General features: G+C 36.1%; 1 protein-coding gene across 1 annotated transcript in view; it reads right to left on the bottom strand.

The window, feature by feature from the left end:
• Nucleotides 1-23,048, bottom strand: part of LOC145623794 (BTB/POZ domain-containing protein FBL11-like) — a 28,159-nt gene extending 5,111 nt beyond the window's left edge. Inside the window, exons 1-16 of the mRNA XM_081676663.1 lie at nucleotides 22,817-23,048; nucleotides 22,683-22,733; nucleotides 21,862-21,982; nucleotides 21,121-21,259; nucleotides 20,959-21,008; nucleotides 19,942-20,030; nucleotides 19,713-19,869; nucleotides 16,649-16,685; nucleotides 16,381-16,532; nucleotides 15,117-15,633; nucleotides 13,982-14,260; nucleotides 10,986-11,131; nucleotides 9,947-10,291; nucleotides 8,143-8,386; nucleotides 7,841-7,896; nucleotides 6,144-6,224 (exon numbers count right to left, since the gene is read on the bottom strand). Coding sequence (XP_081532789.1) covers nucleotides 6,144-6,224; nucleotides 7,841-7,896; nucleotides 8,143-8,386; nucleotides 9,947-10,291; nucleotides 10,986-11,131; nucleotides 13,982-14,260; nucleotides 15,117-15,633; nucleotides 16,381-16,532; nucleotides 16,649-16,685; nucleotides 19,713-19,869; nucleotides 19,942-20,030; nucleotides 20,959-21,008; nucleotides 21,121-21,259; nucleotides 21,862-21,982; nucleotides 22,683-22,733; nucleotides 22,817-23,004 — 2,652 coding nt within the window. The 5' untranslated portion in view covers nucleotides 23,005-23,048. The remainder of the gene's footprint in view (nucleotides 1-6,143; nucleotides 6,225-7,840; nucleotides 7,897-8,142; nucleotides 8,387-9,946; nucleotides 10,292-10,985; nucleotides 11,132-13,981; nucleotides 14,261-15,116; nucleotides 15,634-16,380; nucleotides 16,533-16,648; nucleotides 16,686-19,712; nucleotides 19,870-19,941; nucleotides 20,031-20,958; nucleotides 21,009-21,120; nucleotides 21,260-21,861; nucleotides 21,983-22,682; nucleotides 22,734-22,816) is intronic.
• Nucleotides 23,049-23,632: the final 584 nt, after the last annotated feature.

Genomic DNA, 23,632 nt, shown 5'->3' with positions numbered 1-23,632 from the left:
ATGTGGTATAATTATCTAAGTGAGTATTTGTTAAAAGAAGTTTATAAGAATGATCATATCGGCCCATATATTTTTATAAAGACATTTGGATCAGGATTTGTTATAATTGGAGTATATGTTGATGATTCTTCTCTATTAGGGTTGGTTTTTTTATAAATATTCCCTAGAGAATGGAATCTTTGTGCATCAATTAACATACATAGAAAAAATCCTTAAGGGATTTTCTATGGATAAAGCACATCCATTGCGCAGCCCTATATTTGTAAGATCACTTGATGTAGAGAAAAATCCTTTCTAACTCAGGATAATGAAAGAAATTCTAATTCTAGCTCCCGAGGTTTCATACATAAGTGCAATTGGAGCACTAATGTACCTTGCAAGGTCATTGTTAATTTGTTAGCAAGGTTTAGTTTATGTCCATTGTTAGATTATATAAATAATCTCTTATAATTATTTTGTAATTATCTTGTATATCTTATAGCCAAAGGGCTATTAATTAGTTCCTTATTAGTAGCCTATAGTTTTGCCTAATTCAAGGCTCATAGTTTGTATATAACTAACCTTAATGATTAATAATATCCACGACAAATATTCTTATATGGTATCACGAGTTCTAGGTTATCTCCTTTCCTAAACCTTAGCTTCCGCTTCTCTTCTTCCTCTTCTCATCCATGGCCGACACTAGCAAAATTCATCCAACTACTCTTGTTCCTAACATCAAGGATTGCATACCTATTACCCTTGATTATGAAGGGAAGCAATACAACTGGTCTACGCTTTTTCAACTGCGCCAATATGGTGATTGACCATATTATACCTCCGTTAGTTGATCCTTCAAGACTTGATGACATTGTTCGTAAATTACTCAATTTTATCCTTAATCCCGATGACTTGGCGGTTGATGCTTGGAACCAGTTGAAGAATTTTTTCCTCAACAACAATTTCGCGAGAGCTTTGCAATTTGATGCGCAATTTACAAACACTCGGCTTGAACAATTCGATGGTGTTAAGTCTTATTGCACTCAACTCAAAACCCTAGCTCATAATTTGAGAAATGACGGAGACAAGGTTTCTGACAATCAAATGGCTCATCAACTATTGAAAGGTCTCTCGAAGGTATGTAAACCCTTTTAGACGTCCGTTCGTCATCTCAATCCTTTGCCCTCTTTTGATGCTCTTTGTTCAATGCTTGAATTGGAAGAACAAGAAAATGCCGCTGATTTCTCTATTGAGTCTCATGAAGAGGCTCACCTCACGCAAACCCAAACGGCATCCCCAAACCTTGCTGAAAATTCTCAATCATCATCTCGTGGAACAACTCAGCGAAATGGCCGGAAAAACACCAGGGCAAGGGTGGCTCCGGCAAGGGCAAGGGTGGCTCCGAGCAGCAGTCACAGCAGCCCCAGCACCGTCCCTCATCGCAGCAGCAATCCCCAGCAGCCGGGTTGGCTTATGCTCCACCCTGGGGTTACCGGCAGCAAGGCCCTTGGGCCATCCCCCCACCTTGGGTCCCTAACTAGCAGCAGCAGCATACTCAAGCTGGTGTTCTTGGGCCACAACCACCTCAAGCATACAAGTGTTGCCTCCCCCATCTCCGGGTTACATGCCTACCAACATTGAACATGCGATGCACACTATGACTTTGACCGATCCGAACTATTAAATGGATGCCGGTGCAACGTCTCATATGACAAATTCTCAAGGTAATTTGACATCGTATTTTCCTTTGAGCAATAGTCATAATAATTCAATTATGTTTATGATGGTAGCAAAATTCCCGTTAATGGTTATGGTCACAAATCTTTGAAACAAAACACACTCCACCTCAAAAATGTTCTTCAAGTTCCAAAATTAGTCAAAAATCTCATCTCTGTTAGGAAATTCACTATTGACAATAATGTTTCCATTGAGTTTGACCCTTTTAGGTATTCTGTGAAGGACTTGCAAACGAGGAGCAAGCTAGTGAGGTGTAATAGCAATGGCGATCTTTATCCCTTCTTCACTGATCGTCACATCCTTTCATCCTCCACTCTGTGAGGTTTTGCGGTTATTTCTCCTAGTGTGTGGCATTCCCGTTTAGGTTATTCGGGAAATGCAATTCTTAGTTCATTGCGTAGTAGTAATTTCATTCAATGTAATAAGGTCACTCATGTATGTCATTCTTTCCAATTGGTAAATTAAAAAATTCGACTTTTTATGATTCTATGTCTCACACTACTATGCCTTTTGATATTATACACAGTGATCCGTGGACCTCTCCTGTTCTTAGTTCTCTTGTTTATAAATATTATGTTCTCTTTCTTCACAATTACACGAATTTTTTTCGAACTTTTCCGATTTCCTCTAAGTCACAAGTCTTTAATTTATTTATTCGTGTTCGAACATATATTCACACTCAATTTGAGAGAGAAATTCAGTCTTTCCAATGCGACAATGGTACTGAATTTAAAAATGATCCATTTGAAAAATTTAGTCACCAACATGAGATGAGTTTCCGTCTTTCTTTTCCTTATACTTCTCCTCAAAATGGCAAGGCAGAAAGAAAAATTAAAACGATCAACGATATTGTTTGTACTCTTCTCTGTCATGCATCCATGCCACCATCTTTTTTGGCATCATGCTCTTGAAATGGCCACTTATCTTCACAATATTTTGCCCACAAAGCTTCTTAATTATAATTCTCCGACTCAGATTTTATATCAAAAACAACCCGACTACTCTCATCTTCGAGTCTTTGATTGTTTGTGCTATCCCCTTTTCCCTTTTTCCGAACTTCAGAAGCTTCAAACTCGATCTTCTCCTCGTGTTTTTCTTGGATACCCGTCCAATCATCGGGGGTATAAATGCTTTGATATATCAATCAATCAATCAATCAATCAATCAAAGCCTTAATCCCAAAAGTGGGGTCGGCTAACATGAACCAAATTTGATTATTCCGTGTAGTCATCAACATAAATCTTTCTCCTCCATCCCTTACGATCCAAAACTTCATCCTCACGTAAATCCATGCACTTCATATCCTTCCTCACTCCTTCCAACCAAGTCATCTTTGGTCTCCCTCTTCCTCGTTTAATCCCTCCATGGTCCCACTCTTCCACTCTTCGCACCGGTGCACCCTCGGGTCTCCGTCTTACATGTCCAAACCAACGCAGACGATTTTCCCTTAATTTATCTACAATGCCCGCCACACCTACTTTCTTGCGAATAACCTCATTTCTGATTCTATCTCTTAAAGTGTTTCCACACATCCACCTTAACATGCGCATTTCCGTAACCTCCATCTTTTTAATATGCTCTTTCTTAGAAGCCCAACATTCTGTACCATAGAGCAACACTGGTCTTATGGCAGTCCTGTAGAATTTTCCCTTCAACTTTAAGGGAATGCTGCGGTCGCATAGCACTCCCGTGGCCGCTCTCCATTTAAGCCACCCTGACTTAATCCTGTGGGTCACGTCTTGATCAATGTCACCATTCTTCTGGATGATCGACCCTAGGTACTTAAAACATTCACTCATGGTCAAATCCTTTCCATCCAAACTCACCACTTCATTGCTTGTCCCCCTCTGAGTGCCAAAACGACATACCAAATATTCAGTCTTACTCCGACTTAGCTTAAACCCTCTAGATTCCAACCTTTGCCTCCATTGCTCCAACTTGACATTAACCCCATCCTTAGTCTCATCCACCAAAACGATATCATCTGCGAACAGCATACACCATGGAACCTCATCTTGAATTGGTCTAGTTAATTCGTCTAGAACCGTTGCAAAAAGAAAAGGGCTTAATGCAGACCCTTGATGCAATCCGATTGTAATAGGGAAATCTTTTGTCAACCCTCCGCATGTCCTCACATTTGTTGACACATCCCGATACATATCCTTAACTAGGTCTACATACCTTCGTGGGATACCTTTCTTCAACATTGGCCACCAAAGTATCTCTCTTGGCACCTTGTCATATGCCTTCTCTAAATCAATAAAGACCATATGAAGATCTTTCTTCTTTACCCTATAAAACTCCATCATTTGTCTTATCAAATGGATTGCCTCCATAGTAGATCTCCCAGGCATAAAACCAAATTGGTTATCTGAAATGCTTGTGCATGCCCTCAACCTTTGTTCAATCACCCTTTCCCACAACTTCATAGTATGGCTCATAAGCTTAATTCCTCGATAGTTAGAACAATCTTGAGCGTCTCCTTTGTTTTTATAAACCGGGACCAAGGTGCTCTTCCTCCAATCTTGTGGGATCCTTGTAGCCGTCCATATCTTGTTGAAAAGGTTTGTTAACCAATCAATACCAATCTTACCCAAACACCTCCACACCTCTATCGGTACCCCATCAGGGCCAACCGCCTTCTTAGATTTCATCTTCCTCAGTGCAATCTCCACCTCTACTCTCCTAATCCTTCGCACATACTCCATGCTGATTTCTTCATCACTCATAGAGGTATCTCCTATCACAACTCCATTACTTCCATTAAATAATTCATCGAAGTACCCCTTCCACCTGTCCTTGATGCCCTCCTCTTGCACTAGGACCATTTGGTTCTTATCAAATGCTTTGATATATCATCTCGGAAAATTATTATTGCTAAGCATGTTTTGTTTGATGAGTCGTCCTTTCCTTTCTCTAAGATTCATACTCCTAATCCTCACACGTACGATTTTTTAGATTATGTCTCAAGTCCTCTTATTAAAGTCCTCTTATTAATCCCGTGGTTAGAAACCATGTTTTAGGCGTCCCTACCTCACCGAATGCAGCCAACCAGACTGCTCGCTACAGTGAATCTTCCCAGGCCGCACCCTCCCCCTCCCCGCGGAGTGGACTGCACTCCACACCTCTCAGCCCTTCCTCTGCACCCAACAGCCCGCATCAACCCCTGTGTGACACTCCAGCCAGTGCTCACCAGCGTGGTCTCGTAACACCAACTGCTAACCCAACCGGGATACATGCGGGCACTGGCATGCGAGGCGTAATGCTTTTCATTCCTATTCTCCGTATATGTCCTCAACCCACATTAGTGCAACCTAGGCGATAATTTCAATTGAACAAGGGCTTATCTATAGGTTTCCAAATTGTGTAATTCATTCTCTAGAGATATTCATAAAGATTATTGCGATCATAAATATTTCCTTTTGTCTACGACCACTGTTTCCACTTAAAATCTGACTTCTTTGGATAGTTTGTGACGATTAATCTATGAACGTTGAATGTTTACCAACTTCGCTCTAATACCAGTGTTAGGGAAATGTTGCAAGTGTTCATATCTCTGGATGTATTGCAAATTTTTTACTAAATAATAAATAAAAAAAAAAAGTGTTACAATAATACACACCCACACGCACCTTAATTACACACAAGTTCATTCTCATAAATTCTCTCAAAGCTTCTCTCACTAGGCATTACTTTTCTCTTTGTTTTGGGATGATATGCCAGAAATCAAATAACTTAGGGCCTATTTGACTGAAAACTCAAAAGCGGTTTCTCAGTTTTATATATAATCATGGTTTCAACAGGTTTATGCATGTCATTATGGACTAAGACATTATAGCTCACAAATTTACATGTGCTATTTCATTATTGTGCAGTAGCAAACAATTGGGGGTATTTCAAGTCAAGGTGTTATGGATAAACCACTTTTTAAATGCAGATGTCAAGCTGCCTAAGCAACAAGTCTTTCCTCATCATAGCAGTAACCTCTTTCTAGGCTCTGTTTGTTTTGACTTATTTTCTATTATTTAGCTTGTAAATAGTGGGAAACAATTTTTCAAAAGAAAAAAAGTCTTCCCAATAGTGGAAACATTTTCTTTTTAAAAGAAAGAAATGCCATACTTTCCTCCTTACTCCTAACATCCCTTTCCTATGTTCCCATTCATCTTCTATCTTCACTCCCGTCTTCTTCCTCAATAATTTTTCTTGTAACCAAGCAAGGTTAGGAAAATTTTATTTTATAATTGTGTTTTTTCCTTAAGATTGTATTCCATGGTAAAAATAAATAAATAAACAAATAAATAAAATTGAAAAAAAAAACACCTTCGCCGGAATATGTTTTCCATTTAAAGAAACAAATTCTTTAGTACTTTTAATTTTGATGATAGGTCCTGGTAAAAAAAAATGATGATAGGGTTGGAAAAGCTTACATTATGGCGGAGCAGAACGTGTTCCAGGGCCTTGCAACTGAAGAGAAAACTAGTTCCTTCAGCAGTTACTGCTCCACAATCCTAATATGAATGAAAGAACAGAAAGTACATGTCACTATAATAATCATAAGATTGAAGGAAGAAAATATGAAATAAAGCACAAGCATCTGAGAGCTAAACATGCTGACAACACAAACAGTCTGAAAACAATATTCCGTTAAGGGCATGCTTGGATTGAGGGAAATGTATTACTAGGGTAATAAAAATTATGTAGTAACGGTGAGATATGAGGTGAAGAAAGAGGCTCATTTTGGGGGTAATAGTTACACTAGGGGGAGGGTGTGTAACTATTAGCCTCATTATGAGGATAATAATTCCTCCATCTCTCTCTTTTCCTCACGGAACAACTATCTTATTTCATTTGTAAACACCATACCTCTTACAACACCTGTAATTACTTATGTTTTTTCAAGTTTGACTTTTATTATTCCCTTAATCTATTACCCCCAATCCAAGCATGGCCTAATTGTATATCACAAAACTGTACACTAACATCTTGAAACAAATATAAAAATATAAAACTAAACTAAACACCACAAAGTACTATTTTGACTTCTCATAGACTCTTACTCAGTTCCATTATCCCACGCTCACTAATAGGGAACTCAATAGCATCAAAACATTCCCAGGTATCAATAATATTTTGCTCCAAAAACATCCCTTGCTCTCTAGCTCCCCCCAAAAAAAGCACGTCCAAAGGATTTTCCAATGGGGTACATAAGAGCTAAGTAACTTAAACTCTTCATTTCACCTTAAGTACCCGTGTTGAATCCTTGACACTTGGACATGGGTTAAACACAATGACACTATTCTCGACCAAAATCAAAGAAAAAATTTAACAAAACAGCCAGATCAGCCACTAATACTCTACTAAAAGTTTCAGTTGGGCCATATTGTAAAGGTTTTCAATTAACTGAGCCTAAATTCTCTGGTTCAATGAGGGGTGTTTTAAAAATCCGTGTTCTCTTCAAAATCAAATGTACTAACCTCAAATCGGTACGAATTGAATGTTACATCGCTTGTTTGAACTCAATACTTTCTTTTCAAAGATCCAAAAGATTTCCCACAGTTCCTAAATATTTGCTCTAAGCCTCTAAAAGTCTATTTTAACAACTCTAATAGCGGAAAATTAATATAAAATCCTATAGATACTTCGAAATCAAATTCATATCACATAAACATGACATGGTATGTGATCAATGCATCATTTCCAGTCCCACAACACCATGATTGTCCTTATGATCGAGACCAAAACCTTAATTTCAAGCCATGCTTCACATAGAACATTTTAGTGCGTTTCTCATCTTTGTCAACTTATATTGAATTTGCCTTCCTATAGACCTACTGAACACCCGTTGAACCATAAATCATCACAATATATCCATACTAGCATCATGGCGCCTCCCATTTATAGGCACATAAACCTTGGAATAGATTTTAGAAAAAAATTCCTGCCGATATTGCAGAAAGGGGCATGCCTATAGTCTACAATTCTTCTAAATTTCTAATACAGATCATAGAAATCATTTATGTAACTGTGGAAAGGGTGCTTACCTTGATTAAGTGGCATATTCAGATATAAAATTGTAGTATTTGTTCAAAAAGAGAATTATAGAAACATAAATTCCCATAAGTACCTCCAGATGAAGAGAAACTAAGCCTGGCCAACCAGATGAGATGATCTGTTGAGAATCTACAAGAAAAATAAACTATTCAGGCAGATTTGAAACTTTATATAGTTTGTTCAACTTCATAAGACTTCAAGTCTTCAACTTCCATAGCAGCCACGCAAAAGACCAAAAAAAAATAGATGGCCCTTTCAGAATAGCACAATATATTGCAGACAGAAAACAGCCAAGATTCTACCCCATCCCCTATAACAACCACAAAATATTATAAATTAAAGTACTTTGTGATTCTGTCAAAGTTGCATACTGACCTACACCAAGATGAATGCAGCCTACCAATGAAAGTTCAACCAAATTTGCAAAATTCTGTACCAGCAATGTCAAGTCATCATTGGTCATCCAGGGTGTCACCCTCTCCAGTTTCAATTTTCTTAAATTTGGAACACTATGATTCAAACACAATGGAGATACATCTCCAATACAACAGCAGATAGACAAAGCCTGTAGGTTCCTCAGTGTTCCCAACAGATTCATGATGCTAGTATCAGATATCACCTGCAAAAGACAGGCTCAATCAGTTATATTTTGAATTTAAAAGGTAAAAGTGGATGAATATTGAATCCAAATAAGCTTCACCTTCGTCTGCTTTTCATGTTTTGGATCACAAATAAAAAAATAAAAAAAAAATCTCAAACATATATACCCCCCCTTCCCTCTCTCTGACTTTCTCTCCCTAGGTTGCACTAATACAGATACGGGGATTAAAACGGGTACGGGCACGGGGACTGGATACAGCAAAAAAAAAAAAAAAAAAAAAAAAACGGGTACGGCTCGAATACGGCAAAAAAAAAATCAGCAAAATATAAATCCATATAAAAAAATCCATACAACACAACTTATTAACCGACCCACTACCACAACAACAACAACAACCACAACAACAACAACAACAACAACAACAACAACAACAACAACAACAACAACAACAACAACAACCACAACCACAACCACAACCACAACCACAACCACAACCACAACCACAACCACAACAACAACAACAACAACAATAACAACAACAACAACCACAACCACAACCACATACCCGAAAATGAGAATTGGGGGAAATCGACTTTCACGTAAGTTTTGTACTGATTTGGATTTATTTTAGAAAATTGGGTTGGGCTTCATAGGAAACGACAGAAATTGGGATTTGTCGTACCCGAAATGTTTCCGACCATGACACTAACTGTCCCCAAAATGACTTGGCATACCACTTTTGATGGGGACGGATTGGGGACGTATCCTAGGCGTCCCCATACCGTACCCGTCCCCGATACGTTCCGGGTACGGAAAACGACACTCCATTGTCGTACCCGTGCATCATTGTTATCTCTCCCCCCTTCTATCAAGTCTCAACAATGAGCACATCGGGTTTAAGGCTAATCACTTATCACTACCATCCTCCATTTATCCACAAAAGAAGAAACTTACCCATACAGGAGTACTTGTGAGTATGTATATGCCAAATGGTATTATAACTTGAGATGATCTAAAACATTAATCCATATTTTCTGTACAAAGTACTGGATCCTTACACAAAAGTACATACATAAAGGTAATTTTCAATCGTCATACATAATTGACATCAAAGGATAAGATTAAAAAGCATCGACAATACAAAAATTCACACATATGAAATGGAACTGAAGGACCCTACTTCCTTGCTAACAATTTTCTATATGGTCAGAAGCAAGAATAGGTTATCTCTATGAGCAAGGGATACAACAAGAAAAAATGATACAGGACACTTACAATAACAACAAAAATTGAAGAGTGAGAACATCTGAGATAATGTTGTTACAATCCCTTTGCTAATTTACACCATAATGATCAACATGTCGTCCATGTAACCTCCAAAGTTTAGAACCCTTACCCATCTCCACCACCACACCCCCCCTCCTACCACCACCACCACCACCAGCTCCGAAACACCAAGACTCCAACCACTAGTATAACAAGGAGACATGTTCACTTCATAGTAAAATCTAAGCGAGTGGCAAAGTCGAATAATAGTCATAGGCATTTGACACGTTAGTAGTTGATGATACATCATACCTGAAATAAAATGGTGACAGATTCTAACAGCGGACATAGAGCACACAGCAGAGTCAACCCTTCCGGACCTAATGATCCACCTAAACCCAGATTTACAGCTTTTAAAAATCTTAATCCAGATCCTGTGGAATTGAGAGAGAAAAAAGAAAATCCCCATCCAACTGAAAGCTCCTCCAACTTGCAGTCTTGCCCCAGCACACTAAACAATTTACCATGAGGAGAAAAGGGTAATGAGCTTTCAACATTCTTCATTTGATTTGGACATAAGTTATTGCATCCCTTTGCTTCCAAACATCTGAGGCCCGGATTTTTGTTAAGCATATGCGACAAAGCATCTCTTGAAATCTAGAAGAGGAAACCAAAAGATATTATGGAGATGCATACAATCAAAAATAGGTTTTGTTTTTCAGCAAGGAAATAAAAACACTAGAAATATCATTTTGGGGAATTAAGAATGTATCACATGTGCTACAGAAACCAAAAGCAACATCTTTTTGTTCATGGTATCACTCTCGTGATTCAATAAATAAATATAAGTTCTGAAGTTAATAGGATCATATAAACTATGATTCTTTCAAACTCACATTTAAGACATTATCTTTTGATCCTTTAAGAAAAATAAAGTATAGTCCTCAGTAAAGGTAGTCAAATTTCTTTCTGTTTTCTATTAATTTTCCTCATAAGAGAATATAACACAGATTTTAGCACCTGCCCTACCACTAAGATACAAACCCCTTTAAAATACTCAAACAGAAAATCCGTTAGACCCAGATCAATGTATTTTTCCATTAGAGTATGCTAGTTCCATTATAATAAGTTGCTGAATCTAGAATTTTATGAATAAGAGACAGGTATTAGTTTCCACCCACAGATCTCCAATTACAGCCTTACAGGTCAATGCAGCTAGTCTTAGACTGGCATGAGTTCCAAGAGAGGGAGAGAAAGAGAGAGACAGAAAATGCATACAGAAAACTTTAAACGAAAGAGCTACCAATTCTTATGACAGAAATGAATATCAACTTCGGAATTGCAGACTAACCATGGTGTTAGAAACATCAAGAATCTCCAATGAGGATCCAGGAAATCTAAACAGTGCGTGGTCCACCAGGAATGTATTCCTCAAGCAAAGACTTTTGAGCATCCGTCCCTTAGACAATATTTCGCAAAGGGATGCTTCACTAACACCTGCAATGAATCTTCGTAAAAATTTGGGATGTAAGAAGCTACAACCAAAAACCATCCTTCTCAGAGCAGAAAAACATAAATTATAACATCATGGCAGTTTTAAAAAGAACCCTATTAAAAAATGATGAAGCTGTGCAAACTAATAAAGTCCATAAGGTAGGTGATGATACATGAAGAATTGACAATTGTATGAGACCTCTTAAGAAAATTTCTATGGTATTGCCTCTCCACTTGTAAGAAATGTATTATTTTTAATTTTTTTTGTATAGGGGGTCATGTGAGTGATATACGAACTACTAAGTATAATTTTATCATTAGTACCACTGTTTATGATTGCCTAACAAACAGGCCCATTAGTGTTCTTGAAATGTTCCCTTATTAAGTAAAGGCTTTAAAAAAAGGAATGTAATGGTCACCATCATATGTAACAGCCCATAGGAGATGCCAAAGCATCAGTGATTCAGTGCTACTGCAATAAACCAAGCTTCCCTTACAGCAGAGCACAAGGCAGGGGAAGCAAGGGATAACACCTTAAGGGAGATACCACCACTCCAGACTCCACAACATAGGGCAGCACCATCCTAAAGCTGCAACTGCTGTGTTTGGCTCATTAATTGCCACTTTGGCTTTTAGGGAAGAAGACAAGATGTAGTAGTTATGTAGTAAATTTAGTAATGAAGTGTACATCAATCAACTTGCCCTTTCTTGTTATCTCTTTTCTTGCTTTTGTGTGAGTTTGCTGTGCTTTGAGACTGTAGTGTGTTGCAGCTACTTGAATCATGTAACAGCATCTAATGTATAACAGTAGGCTAGAACACCATTAGATATTATCTGAAACCCAGATGACCCTTAATTTGTTTCATGACTAAGTTGCCCATCAAATTCTCTGTCAGCAAAATTTAGAGTTCAATTACTTTGCAATTTCCAATAGGAGCACCTTCATAGAAAATATATAAAGATCAGTAGATCTCACACAGACAAAGCATATCACTACATACCCTGTATCTACACACAGACTCTCAATAGAATTGTTCTAATAAGGAATATATTAACACCCACAATAAACCATAAGAGGATTTAAAGCAGCAAGCAAACAGTTGCAGAACCTCCAAACAAACCCAGACTGCAGCCAAACCAATAACCCTGCCCCTGAATATAAAGCTATTGTTTGAATTAAAGAGTAATCTATTTATCATTGCACTTGTCAACTCAGAAAGGAGTTGATGACAAATTTGTAAAATTAATAATTGCATAATACAATGGCTAAGGCTGCAGGGAGTCATGGTTGTCAAACCAACCCAAGTACAAAAAGACAGAGAGAAGAGCCAAGTTTCAAGGCTGATTAGATAGTTAATGTAAAACTCATCTACCTTACCCCTCTCCTACACTATTTTGTTTCAGTTTTCTATCAACGGAAACTCTGTTAAAAAGTTGAGATGGACACTTTACTATAATACTTATATGTGGCATCTGAATGATGAGTAATGTAACTATAATCAATGTCCTATGCGCTATACTATAAATGGTTATTCATGCCAGAAAGAAGGTTGGTTATCTAAGAAGGGGAAGAAAAAAGGAAGAGTAACCATTATTTTTTAATCAGTAAAATTCAACATGTCACTGTGATAGATTGATAATGATGTCCAACTATCAATCTATATGGAGCCACAGAAGGTTGACTACATTAAGATCATTGTCACCAAGGTGGAATTTTGGGCTAGGTAATCAAGATGATAAAATTGGACTTGGGCACCCAAAATGATAACATGAAAAATTAAGGTCACCAAAGTGGAAGTTTTTGCCTATGTTAATCGGACACGGCTAATATCGCCAAGTGTCCATGTCGACACGACACTTTACGGACACATGACACGTGTCCGATCCTTCACTATGCATTCGGACACTTCCATTAAGAAAGAGGAGGAAAAAAGAGAAGAAACATGAAAGAAAAACATTGTTCGAAAACCACCATTAATATAGAGAAGATGGAGAGAAGAAGATTTCCATTTATTAGGAGAATTTACTGAGGAAAGAATTATAATAAAAAAAATAGGGGTAGACATGATGAAAAATTTAAAGCTTTTGAATATACTTCCTCCGTTTCTTTTTAGTTGACACGTTTCTTTAATCCCGTTTGCCAATGCACTAATTCAACCATTCATATCTATAATTTCCGATAACCAAAAATTATAAAAAGTTAATATTTAGAAAATATATATCGTGACGATTCTAACAAGATCCTACATCACTATACTTTTCATTACATATAAATCACAAAATACGGTCAAAGGGAAGTGTGTGAGTAGTGCTAAAGTCAAAACGTGTCAACTTATAAAAAAAAACGGAGGTAGTATAATTTATTTATATAAATTTTAGTGAGGTATTGACGTGTCCCCGTACCCGTGTCCAAATATCAGGCAGAGTCCCCATGTCCTAAAATTTTGGAACTTACCTTGGACACTTGGACATGTGTCCGTGTCCGACACCCATTCTCGAGTCCATGTAACAAAACTTTTTGCTACCCTTGAGTACCCAAAGGCCAAATTAAAAACTTCCTCCGCTTTTAATTGACACGTTTCTTTTGTCATGCTTGCCAATGCACAAATTCAACCATTAATATCTTTAATTTACGATAAGCAAAAATTATAAAAAGTTAAAATTTTGAAAATATATATTGATCCCACATAACTATATATTTATTATGTATAAATCACATAACATGGTCAAAGAGAAGTGTGTAAATAATGCTAAAGTCAAAACGTGTCAACCAAAAAAAAACAAAGGTAGTATTTGTTCTCCATAATAAGCCACATAGAAGAATTTGAGAAATTGAGAAAGAGTTTTACTCACCAGTACAGCCACCTATATGCAGCACTTGTAGATAAAGATCAGGTAGTTTTATATGTTTATTATCCATCTCCAGCTTAGAAAACCCACTATCCAGATCTCTGGAGCAAAGAGCAGAAGCAGAATTTCTCCCAAATGCGGTATCTGTAGCTATAATTGAATGCAGGTTCCTGCATCTGAGTATGAGATTTGCAATACCACTATCTGACACTGATACACAACCTCTAATGTTCAAGAAACTTAAAGAGACGCAAAATTCTGCAATGTGATTGAATACCAGATCTGGTGCCAACAAATTAAAATTTAAGTCAGTATATAACATCAATTTTAAACCTAACTAAAAGCCGTCAATCCCAAAAACAGAATGACATACTTCCAATGAATGGAGCTCAGTGTTATTCAAGATGATAAGCTTGCATAAAGTTGTTTTCACTAATGCTAACTATTAAATTATTAGTATCTGTTACATGCCGATCGACTTAGTTTGGCAACATCAGATTATGAAACTGCTACTAGTTTCAAAGTTCTTCAACAAAGAAAAAAACTCATTTGCAAACCTGACATTGCCTTTTATTTTGACTGGTACTTGCACTCATTCTCTCTTTCCCCTCCCCTTACCTCACTAGCTCTGCTGTATTAGACTGATTTTCTGGCTTTATATTTCAGATTTGACAATGCAAGTAATTAAGATTAAAGCTTGAATATGGCAAAAGGGTTACAAAAGATAGGTTGATAACTTTAGGCTATTACTCTCAAAATAGCTTTAGGCTATCACGCTCTAACAATGGCTTGAGGCCATAACTCTCTAAGGTTTCCCTTCAATACAAATTTATGCCCATCTTCCCAATACCTCTCTTCCATTTTCATATTTTTACATTCTCCATCCCTAAGATGATTATAGACTGAGATTTTGTCTCATGTGCACAGGTGGCATCTCTTAGTTCATTGCATATTTTATCTTATGTACTACAATTGATTACTACTAACATACTAAACTACCCATAATAATCCTCCCTTAAGTTGGTTCATCACATCTGCCTTCTCTAGCTCTATGCACCCTCCACACTCACCCATGGTTTCGGTCATCCTCTTTCTTTAAAGCATAGAAACTCCATGGTACAAAAGATGAAGTTCTCACCTGAGAAATCACTTCGTCCTTCCAATGTAAGCTTTGTTAGATTTGATACGATTGGACTTCTTCCAGAACATGGAGACATATCAAAATACCTTTTCAATGCAGGTCTACTAACAGATTCAGAAAATAAAACAGATAGATTTGGAAATGTAAGAGGACTAAAATCAACAGTCAAGTCAACTTCACAGACTGAAGAGTAGTTCTCTATTAACTGGCACAACTTTTTTGTTTCAAAATCCAAAAAGTAAGCCATTCGCACAGTTCTTAAGAATGGAAATGACTTCCGAAAGCATTCCATTGCAGCACCAAGATGCAGCCGAGAACACTTGGAAACATCAACTTCCACCATTCCTTCAAAAGACAAAGTAGATAAACCCAAAAGCCATCTGGGACATTCAAGATCCATTGATTTCTGTCCTATACTCTCCAACAAAAAGGGACTCACTGAGGTTGTTTGATGAAGAATGGAAAGGAGTAATACTGAGGACGTTATTTGAGAGCATCCAGAGAGATCAAGTTTCTGCATAAACAAAAATCTAGTCAAACAATCAACAACTACTATCCAGAAGAATACCACAACATAAAAAAATAAAATGAAAAAGTTAAAGAAAATCCTGAGAAGCTGCATGCTATTCAATGTAGACAGAATTGGGTTCACACTTTCCATATAGTTCAACAGAGCATATAAGTGGTCCAAATGTAGCAGTCAAACAACAGACCTAGAAATAGTTTTGTTAACTAATTTCTAATTTCATAGAGAGATTATACCATAGATTCCACGTCCACCTATATGTAATTTCTAAATTCATAGAGAGATTATATCATAACTAATTTCCATATATGCATGAAGATGATACAATACAATCCATGATGAAGGAACTCTTTTATAAGCCAAACTTTGTGAAGGTAATTTCAAACTTGCTACATAATGCACAAGAAGGATATGAAACTGATGATTATAATTGAATCTAAGATAACAGCAAATTATCTGAACCAATTTTAACCACACGGACACACTACATAAATCAAATAGCAAGAAATAATACAAAAGCACAATGAGCCATACAAAATAATTATATCAAACAACAGTCCTAAAAACCTACATGACTATTAAAGAAACAAAGGAAAATTATTTAACAAAAGAGGAAAATAAAGAAGACAGTGATGATGCATAAAAAATGCAAAGGGGGCGAGGAGAGAGAAAAATTTCCCAACCATAACTATCTTTACCAAGAAATATAATGTAAAAGCCCAATTAGCAGATTACCTTTGAATACTTTGTCATTCTAATTTTCATACATCTCCAATCACTGGCATCAACAATTAGATTCAGATCCTCAGACAATTTGTTCAACAAAGTCATACTTGCTGCAATACCTTGCTTTGCAATTTCTGAATAATAATGACACCTAGATTTTCCTGCAAAACACTCAGACTATCAGGCGTGTTGTTATACATCAAATGATATAAGGAAAGAGAAATTGAATACAAGTATATATTTCAAATAATAGGTGACAAGATATTACATTACATACCCATAAGGAACCAAAGGGGTAAAAGGTTGGCATGTACCTGTTAAAAGAATAACATTAAAATCGTATAACTAATAAGCTGAAACAAGTAAAAGCTAATCAAGAATTGAAACCGCTTGAAAATCCATAGTTATCTTCTTCATGTGTTAATTCAGCCAATAAGACCTGAGGAAGATTACAATAAAGAACTCCAGAGAGAACAAATAAAAGATTCAAAACCTTCATCTTTCATGAAATTGTAGAATTACCTAACATGAAACACATAGAGAAATTAGTTTTTTATGAGATAAAAGGGTAGCATAGGGCTGCCTTGACAACAGTAGGGCCCACATATTCCCCGTCAGCTTACAAATGCTAGTATATGTTCAAAATTGTCATAATCACTTAAAAAAAATATTTGCCGTATACTCAACAACAAATTGTATATGTTAAATCACAGATGTTGCTAAGTAGATTAAAGTGACACTATCACCTGATGGCTACATTAAGATGCTGATATTATGGTTACAGTGTAAGAAGAAGTGCAACATCTAAAATTCAATATAGAACATATGAGATTGAATAGACATCAAAACATATATGTTATATACAAACATTGTTTGTACAGTTATGATTAGACCTGGCAAACGGGTCTTTCGTCGGGTCAATTTCAGGTCAAAAAATATTTGAGTAGGGCCGAATAAATTCAGGTTTCGGACAAATTTAGTTCAACACATCGGGATCAAAGTTTGTGTGGTGTCACTTCAGGTCGAGTCAATTTTTAGGACCAATTTTTGGGTCAATTTTAAGTCTGGTCAATTTTGGGTCAAGTCCATTCAAGTCGGGTCAGTTTGGGTCGGGTCATCAAAATATATTCACTTAAAAAATATAGTTAGAAAAAAAAAGTAAAATCATAAAATAAATAATAAAATAAATAAAAAATAAAAAAAATAAAAAAAATAAAAAAAAAATCAGGTTAGGTCAATCAATTTGTGTTTAAATCGGGTCGGGTCAAATTCGGGTTTCGGGTCAAGTTTGGGTTTCAGGTCATTCGAGTTGGGTCATTTCGGACATCGGGTCACATTTGGGTCAACTCCACTTCGGGTCGGGTTGGGTTAGTTCGGGTCAATGATTTCGGGTCAACTTTTGGGTTGCGGGTCGGGTCATTCGCGTCGGATGAGGATTGCTAGGTCTAGTTATGACCCAGTGTTTGGAACATTAAAAGAGATTACCACATACTTTACTTAATGTGCAAAGATGTATTACTTAACTTAGTGAATAGATGTATAATTTATAAGTATAGTATATAATTGGTGGCCGCACCAATTCTTTAATGCATGAAACATGTTAAAAGAGGCCATCACCCACCTAGCACCCCCGATGGTGAATTGACTAAGAAATTGCAACAACTAACTCAATACTCAGACAATGGTGCTACAAATTTGAACAAACAACATCTACATCAATGTGACTATGATAACAAGGTTGCTGGTAGGAATCCACCTATTTTGAGGGTCAATAAGAGCCAAGACTGCTTGGGGAAATAGGATGTCTGAAGATGAGAGAATAACTATGGCTACATACTACCTTCAAGGAGAAGTAAACATTTGGTTGACATCTACAGCTGCTTTAACAGCACATACTATCTGACCACAGAATGTTAAATACTTAAAATGCAAAAGTTAGATGAAATTGCTACCTTATGGTATGGTAAAAAAATATATCTATTCAGGAGTATTACTTCAATGTGATGAACTCAAGTCAACCGGGTCAACATGTGATGAACTCAAGTCAACCGGGTCAACCGATTAAAGTCTACACTAGAAGAGTCAAGCACGGGCACCAACAATGTAGCAAGGCAATAGAAGGAATAGAAGCAAGCAACTTTTAGTATGTTTTATTATGGTTTTTCTATTTTAAGCTTAGTATTCACATGTAATTTCTAAGGTCAAATCTGATCATTAGTATAAGTAATTTTGTATGTGCAACTTAGAGGGCATTCAGAAATTTGTGAGGAAAACTTGGAGACTAGCAGCCTCAAGTTGCTTGGAGAGTAGTAACCTCAAGTTACTTTGTATCCGATCTTTTGTGATCATTGAATGAAATCAGTCCTTCTCTTCATTGTTATTAAATTACAGCCTTAGTCTATTACATTCAAATTACTAGAATTAGCTAGGTTTACACCTACCATGGTTCCCGATTAGCAAGCTGAAACTGAAATGTTTATTTGAAGACTGAATTTTGAGACTCAAAACCCATCTTTGTAATGGGATGTCAAACTTCACAAAGGTATGCAATAGAGCTATTGGCACTATAGAGAGATCTGGAAAAGGAAATTAATGAGGATAGAGAAAAGAAGAAGATTAAAGGAACAACAATCACAATGGAGGTAATTCTCATAACCATGGGAACGGAAGCTACGGTACAACAACCTAAAGGCAATAACCAATAACCAATAACAGGGAAACGATGGGAAAAGACCCAAAGGCTGAGGTTGAGGTCTAGGAATTGGAATTGAAAACAGCATGAAGCACTATTACTGCAAATCGTGCGGTAATGTGTTGGAACTAAAAAAAGAGGAAACGTGAGATGAAAAAAAAAAAAAAAAATTGCTTGCATTCATTACATAAATGCAAAACACAATATTTCACTTCATTGAACACTAATTTTTAGCAATGTTCAAAACCAATTACCAACCAATTACCCACATGAGTGGCCCCCCTCTTTGGTTTCCGTTACTACAACTACTAAGTAGATGCATAAAGCTCAAGATAATGAAAGTTTTCCTAGTTCAAAAATATAGTGTAGTTTCAAAGAGGATCGTCATCAAACAATACTTTCTTGCAAAATCATGTTATTAACAATTAGGTCACTATACTGTTAAAAATAATATTGTTGCTATTGCCATAAATCTATTTTTTTTTAAACAGCCAATTGTTAGTTCAACATGCATGTATTAGTATACAGTTGATGTGCTATTAAATACTGCAACTAAGCTCTTGGAATGCCAATCAGCCCAAAAACACAGAAAAGGGAAGGCAAAAAAGATAAAGGTAAGAGAAAAAAGTATACTTTCCTACACAATTACCTCATCAAGGATACTAGTCCAATCATGGGTAATCATAACCATTTGTTTTGCTTTGTCACTCCCACCATCTTCAGCAGAATCAGCACTACTAGTTTGTCCATGTGGTTCCATGTTTGCATGAAGCCATGCTAATAATGCTTCACAGAGATGCCTTTCACTGTCAATTGTAATCATTAAGACTATTACTAAGGTACTACCAATAATGGGAACAATGACATATTGAACTAACCTGTCTACGGTCAAATTAGGATGCTTTACACATGTAGAAAGGAAACCATATGGAAGGTCTACAAATGTGTCACAGGAGCAAGCCCACATCTGAAATAAAGAATGTATCATATAAATCAAACATATTACTTTTACTGAAGGAATGTAGATGACCAAAGTTGATGACAATTAGCATAGACAATAGACAAAAAGCTAAGGAAACCTTCCTTGTAGGGATGACAATTTAATCCGAGTTCGATTCAAATCCGATCCGATTCGAAGGAAAAAAATCCGATTCGAATCCATTTAAAATTAGTCCGAATCCGAATCTGATAAAATAAATCTGAATCCGAATAGGAGGTGGATCGGACTTGGACCCTACGCAAAGTCCGACGGAGTCCGATCCGAGTACGAATCCGAGAGTATAAGCATATGCTCTATAACTTGGGACAACTATTTGCTTGTTTTGTAGCAAAAATTTGTTATGTAACTTAGTTTATAATTTAAATATGTTATGTTTATACTTTAATTGGTATGAGAATACAAGCAATTATAGGTATATGACATTACAAAAAATAAAAAAATAAAAAAAAAAAAATATTCGGACCATTTCGGAGGTCCGAATAAACGGACCGGATTCGGATCCGAAAATTACAAGTCGGATCGGATTCGGACTCGGATTTTTTGGATTCGGACTCGGATTCGGATCCGAGTCCAGGGTCCGTTTACTAAACGGATCGGATTCGGATTTAGCCACATCCGACCCGTTGCCGTTCCTACTTCCTTGTGTGGTGGCTGACTGGCTGTTCACAGAACAAGCTTATCCAAGGAGCAATCTTAAATTGAAACTACTATCCCAAATACAATTATTATGTAAATAACAATAAACATTGCCAAGTTCAGAACTGAAGCACTGATGACTGAGAAAAACATATACAGTCTATCTTATGACCATATACTAATAAGCAAACGGAATAGCAAGTGACATGGGCTACTCAATAAAAATATTAAATAAATAAGTTTAAATTTAGATACATACAAAATTCCTAACAACAAAGCTTATACATAGTCCCGAAATCCAATCGATAGCTGCAATATAAAATGTTTACCTTAACATCAAGCTCAATGCCAAAAAATGATCATAAAAATAAATAAATAAATAAAGCTATTCAAATACAGAAGTATAAAGAGGAAGTTTTACCGTGCTCCAAACCAAATTCCCAAAAATGAATTAAATCATCCAACTTTACTTGAGAAGAAAGCCCTTCCATCACTAAAATATCAGAAAACCAATCTCTACACTCTGAAACAAGCCTTTCCAATCCAAAGTAAAGTGCAGCCTGCCACATGACAGGGAAGAAAACAGAAAGTCATTGCAAAAGCGAGATTGACAATATTAGTAAATACAAGTATACAACATCTGGAGGTATTACTTGTAATAGCTATTGTTTGTCAAGCACTGCAATGTCAATGAGCTAGTGTCAATAGTTCCTTATGTGACACCACAACTGTTTCCCAATTTTGTAAATATAGGACTGCGGATAGCTGAACAAATATGTACAAGCAAAGAGGCTCAACCGCTTTATTCTATCCACATTTTATTTTCATGCCAGTAAAAGGGCATAAGGTGTTATTTAACAAAAAATATAGAGGATGGCTACTAAACATTTTTACTTCTCTATCACTAATAAGTAAATAACGTTTAAGACTACAAGTACAAGTTATATGACCATAATATCGGTTTTGTAATCAGATCAAATGTGCTACTCAAAAATGAAAGGGGTAATTGCATGATTTGTATCTTGGTATATGCGAGAAACTGAATTATTATGCAACGAATTGACATGCAATATCCATTGGGTATGCCTAGGTGAATTGGTATATGATAAATAATAGCATTAAATTTTGCGTTTTACTCTTTTCCAGGATTAAAAACGCTTACATGACAAATTGGAAGAAAAGTAGAAATTGTGACTTCTGTGTGGCATCCATGTATAAACCTCAATATATGTAGAAATGTATCACGGTTCCATTGGATAGAAATGCAAAGCATGGATGATTCACTGCAAGTCAAACAAAATCATGATGATCAAGGATATACACATAAAGGAAATGTTTTTAAATAGGAGAAAGAAACCAAAGAATCAGAAAACAATGAAGAATATACAATATATTTGCAGTATCAAATTGGTTTCAAGCCTTAAAATATTAAGAATATACAATACATTTACCTAAAAAGATTTTATTCGGTAAATTCTATATCACGGACAAATCTACCACTCCTTGTTAACTTATTAGTACGTAAAAGAAAACTCGGAAAATTATGGATGGTTTGACTATAGGCTTGCTCATCATTACCCAAAATTGAACAATCACAGTGAGTTCAAATTGACAATATCCTCCATTGATATTTTACTAAAAGTCTAATAAAATTAGGATGCCTCAAACCTCCACAAAGTAATATTCACGCTTTCATTCGAAAAAAAAAAAAAGTGATAGTTACGTTAATAGGGTAATTTGAACTAATAATGTAACAACTACTTAACACATTATATAATTAATTACTTCAAACTTCTTAACAAAGAGTGAATTCATTAGTTTAATCAGCTTTCTAAAACTCGATTATAAATAAAATGAGCAAACAAACACATAATTCTATCTCCTAAAAAGCCAAAGCTGAGAATAATTAAAGAGGAAAAAAGAAACAAGCAAGTTAAAAAAATACAAGCAAATTTCAAAAAAAAAAAATAAAAACTTGATTACCTAAAACTTCCACAAAGTAAGCTCTGGAAATAAGAAGAATGTTCAATTAACCTGAAATAAAATTAGCAAAGAAAGCGTAATTATAGCTGAAATTTAATCAAAAAAAATAAAAATTGGAGTAATAATTGAGTTACCTAGAACGATTGATCTTGACTTTGACAATTTGATGAGTGAGAATAAAAGGCAAATTCCAGGAAGAAATATCAGCCGTAGAAATGAAGATTTCGGCGGCGGTTTCCGATGAATGGTCGGAGAAAATGGGGTCTCTGCATTCCAGAACCACCCAATCATGCTCTCCGTCGACGGTGTTATTGCCGGCCATTCAACACCAACTCAAATACTACTAACGTCCGCTTCTCGAAACTCGGAACTGTAAAATCTTGAATTCATTTATTCTTTGCTTATCATACTTGTAGCTGTGTACGTGTTTGGCGTCAGCTTTTGAGTACATTTAGGTAGTTTTTAGTGAACCACTGCTTAACAAAAAATGTGAGTGTTTGGCAAAGTAGTGGTTAAGGCAGCTTTTAGTGGTAATGTGAGTGTTTGGCAAAGTAGTGGTTAAGGTAGTTTTTAGTGATGGGGTAGCTTTTATGAAAAGTTAGAAAGATTAGCTTTTGAAATTAGAGGTAGCTTTTTACATAGCTGTTGAAAATTTTAATCTATAGTTTTAAAAATAAAATATTGATTTTTATACATAACAGCTAGTCAACTGCTACTTTACCGAACACCCATATTTAAATTATTTATCTTCACAGCTAACAGCTACCTACACAGCTAACAGTTATCTCCACAGCTATAGCTACCTTCACAGCTATATTGTGCCGAACACACCCTTAAATGTTTCACTTATTTAAAAACACGGAGGTACTCGTATCTATCTAGAGTCCCATTGTATTTTTATTTCTATTCAAATAAACTAAGCATCTATTTTACCACATGCACAATATAAC

Source organism: Chenopodium album, chromosome 3 (genome assembly GCF_948465745.1).
Source record: "Chenopodium album chromosome 3, dcCheAlbu1.1, whole genome shotgun sequence".
In the NCBI taxonomy this organism is placed as follows: Eukaryota; Viridiplantae; Streptophyta; class Magnoliopsida; order Caryophyllales; family Amaranthaceae; genus Chenopodium; species Chenopodium album.
This window is presented reverse-complemented; position numbering and strand designations above follow the sequence as displayed.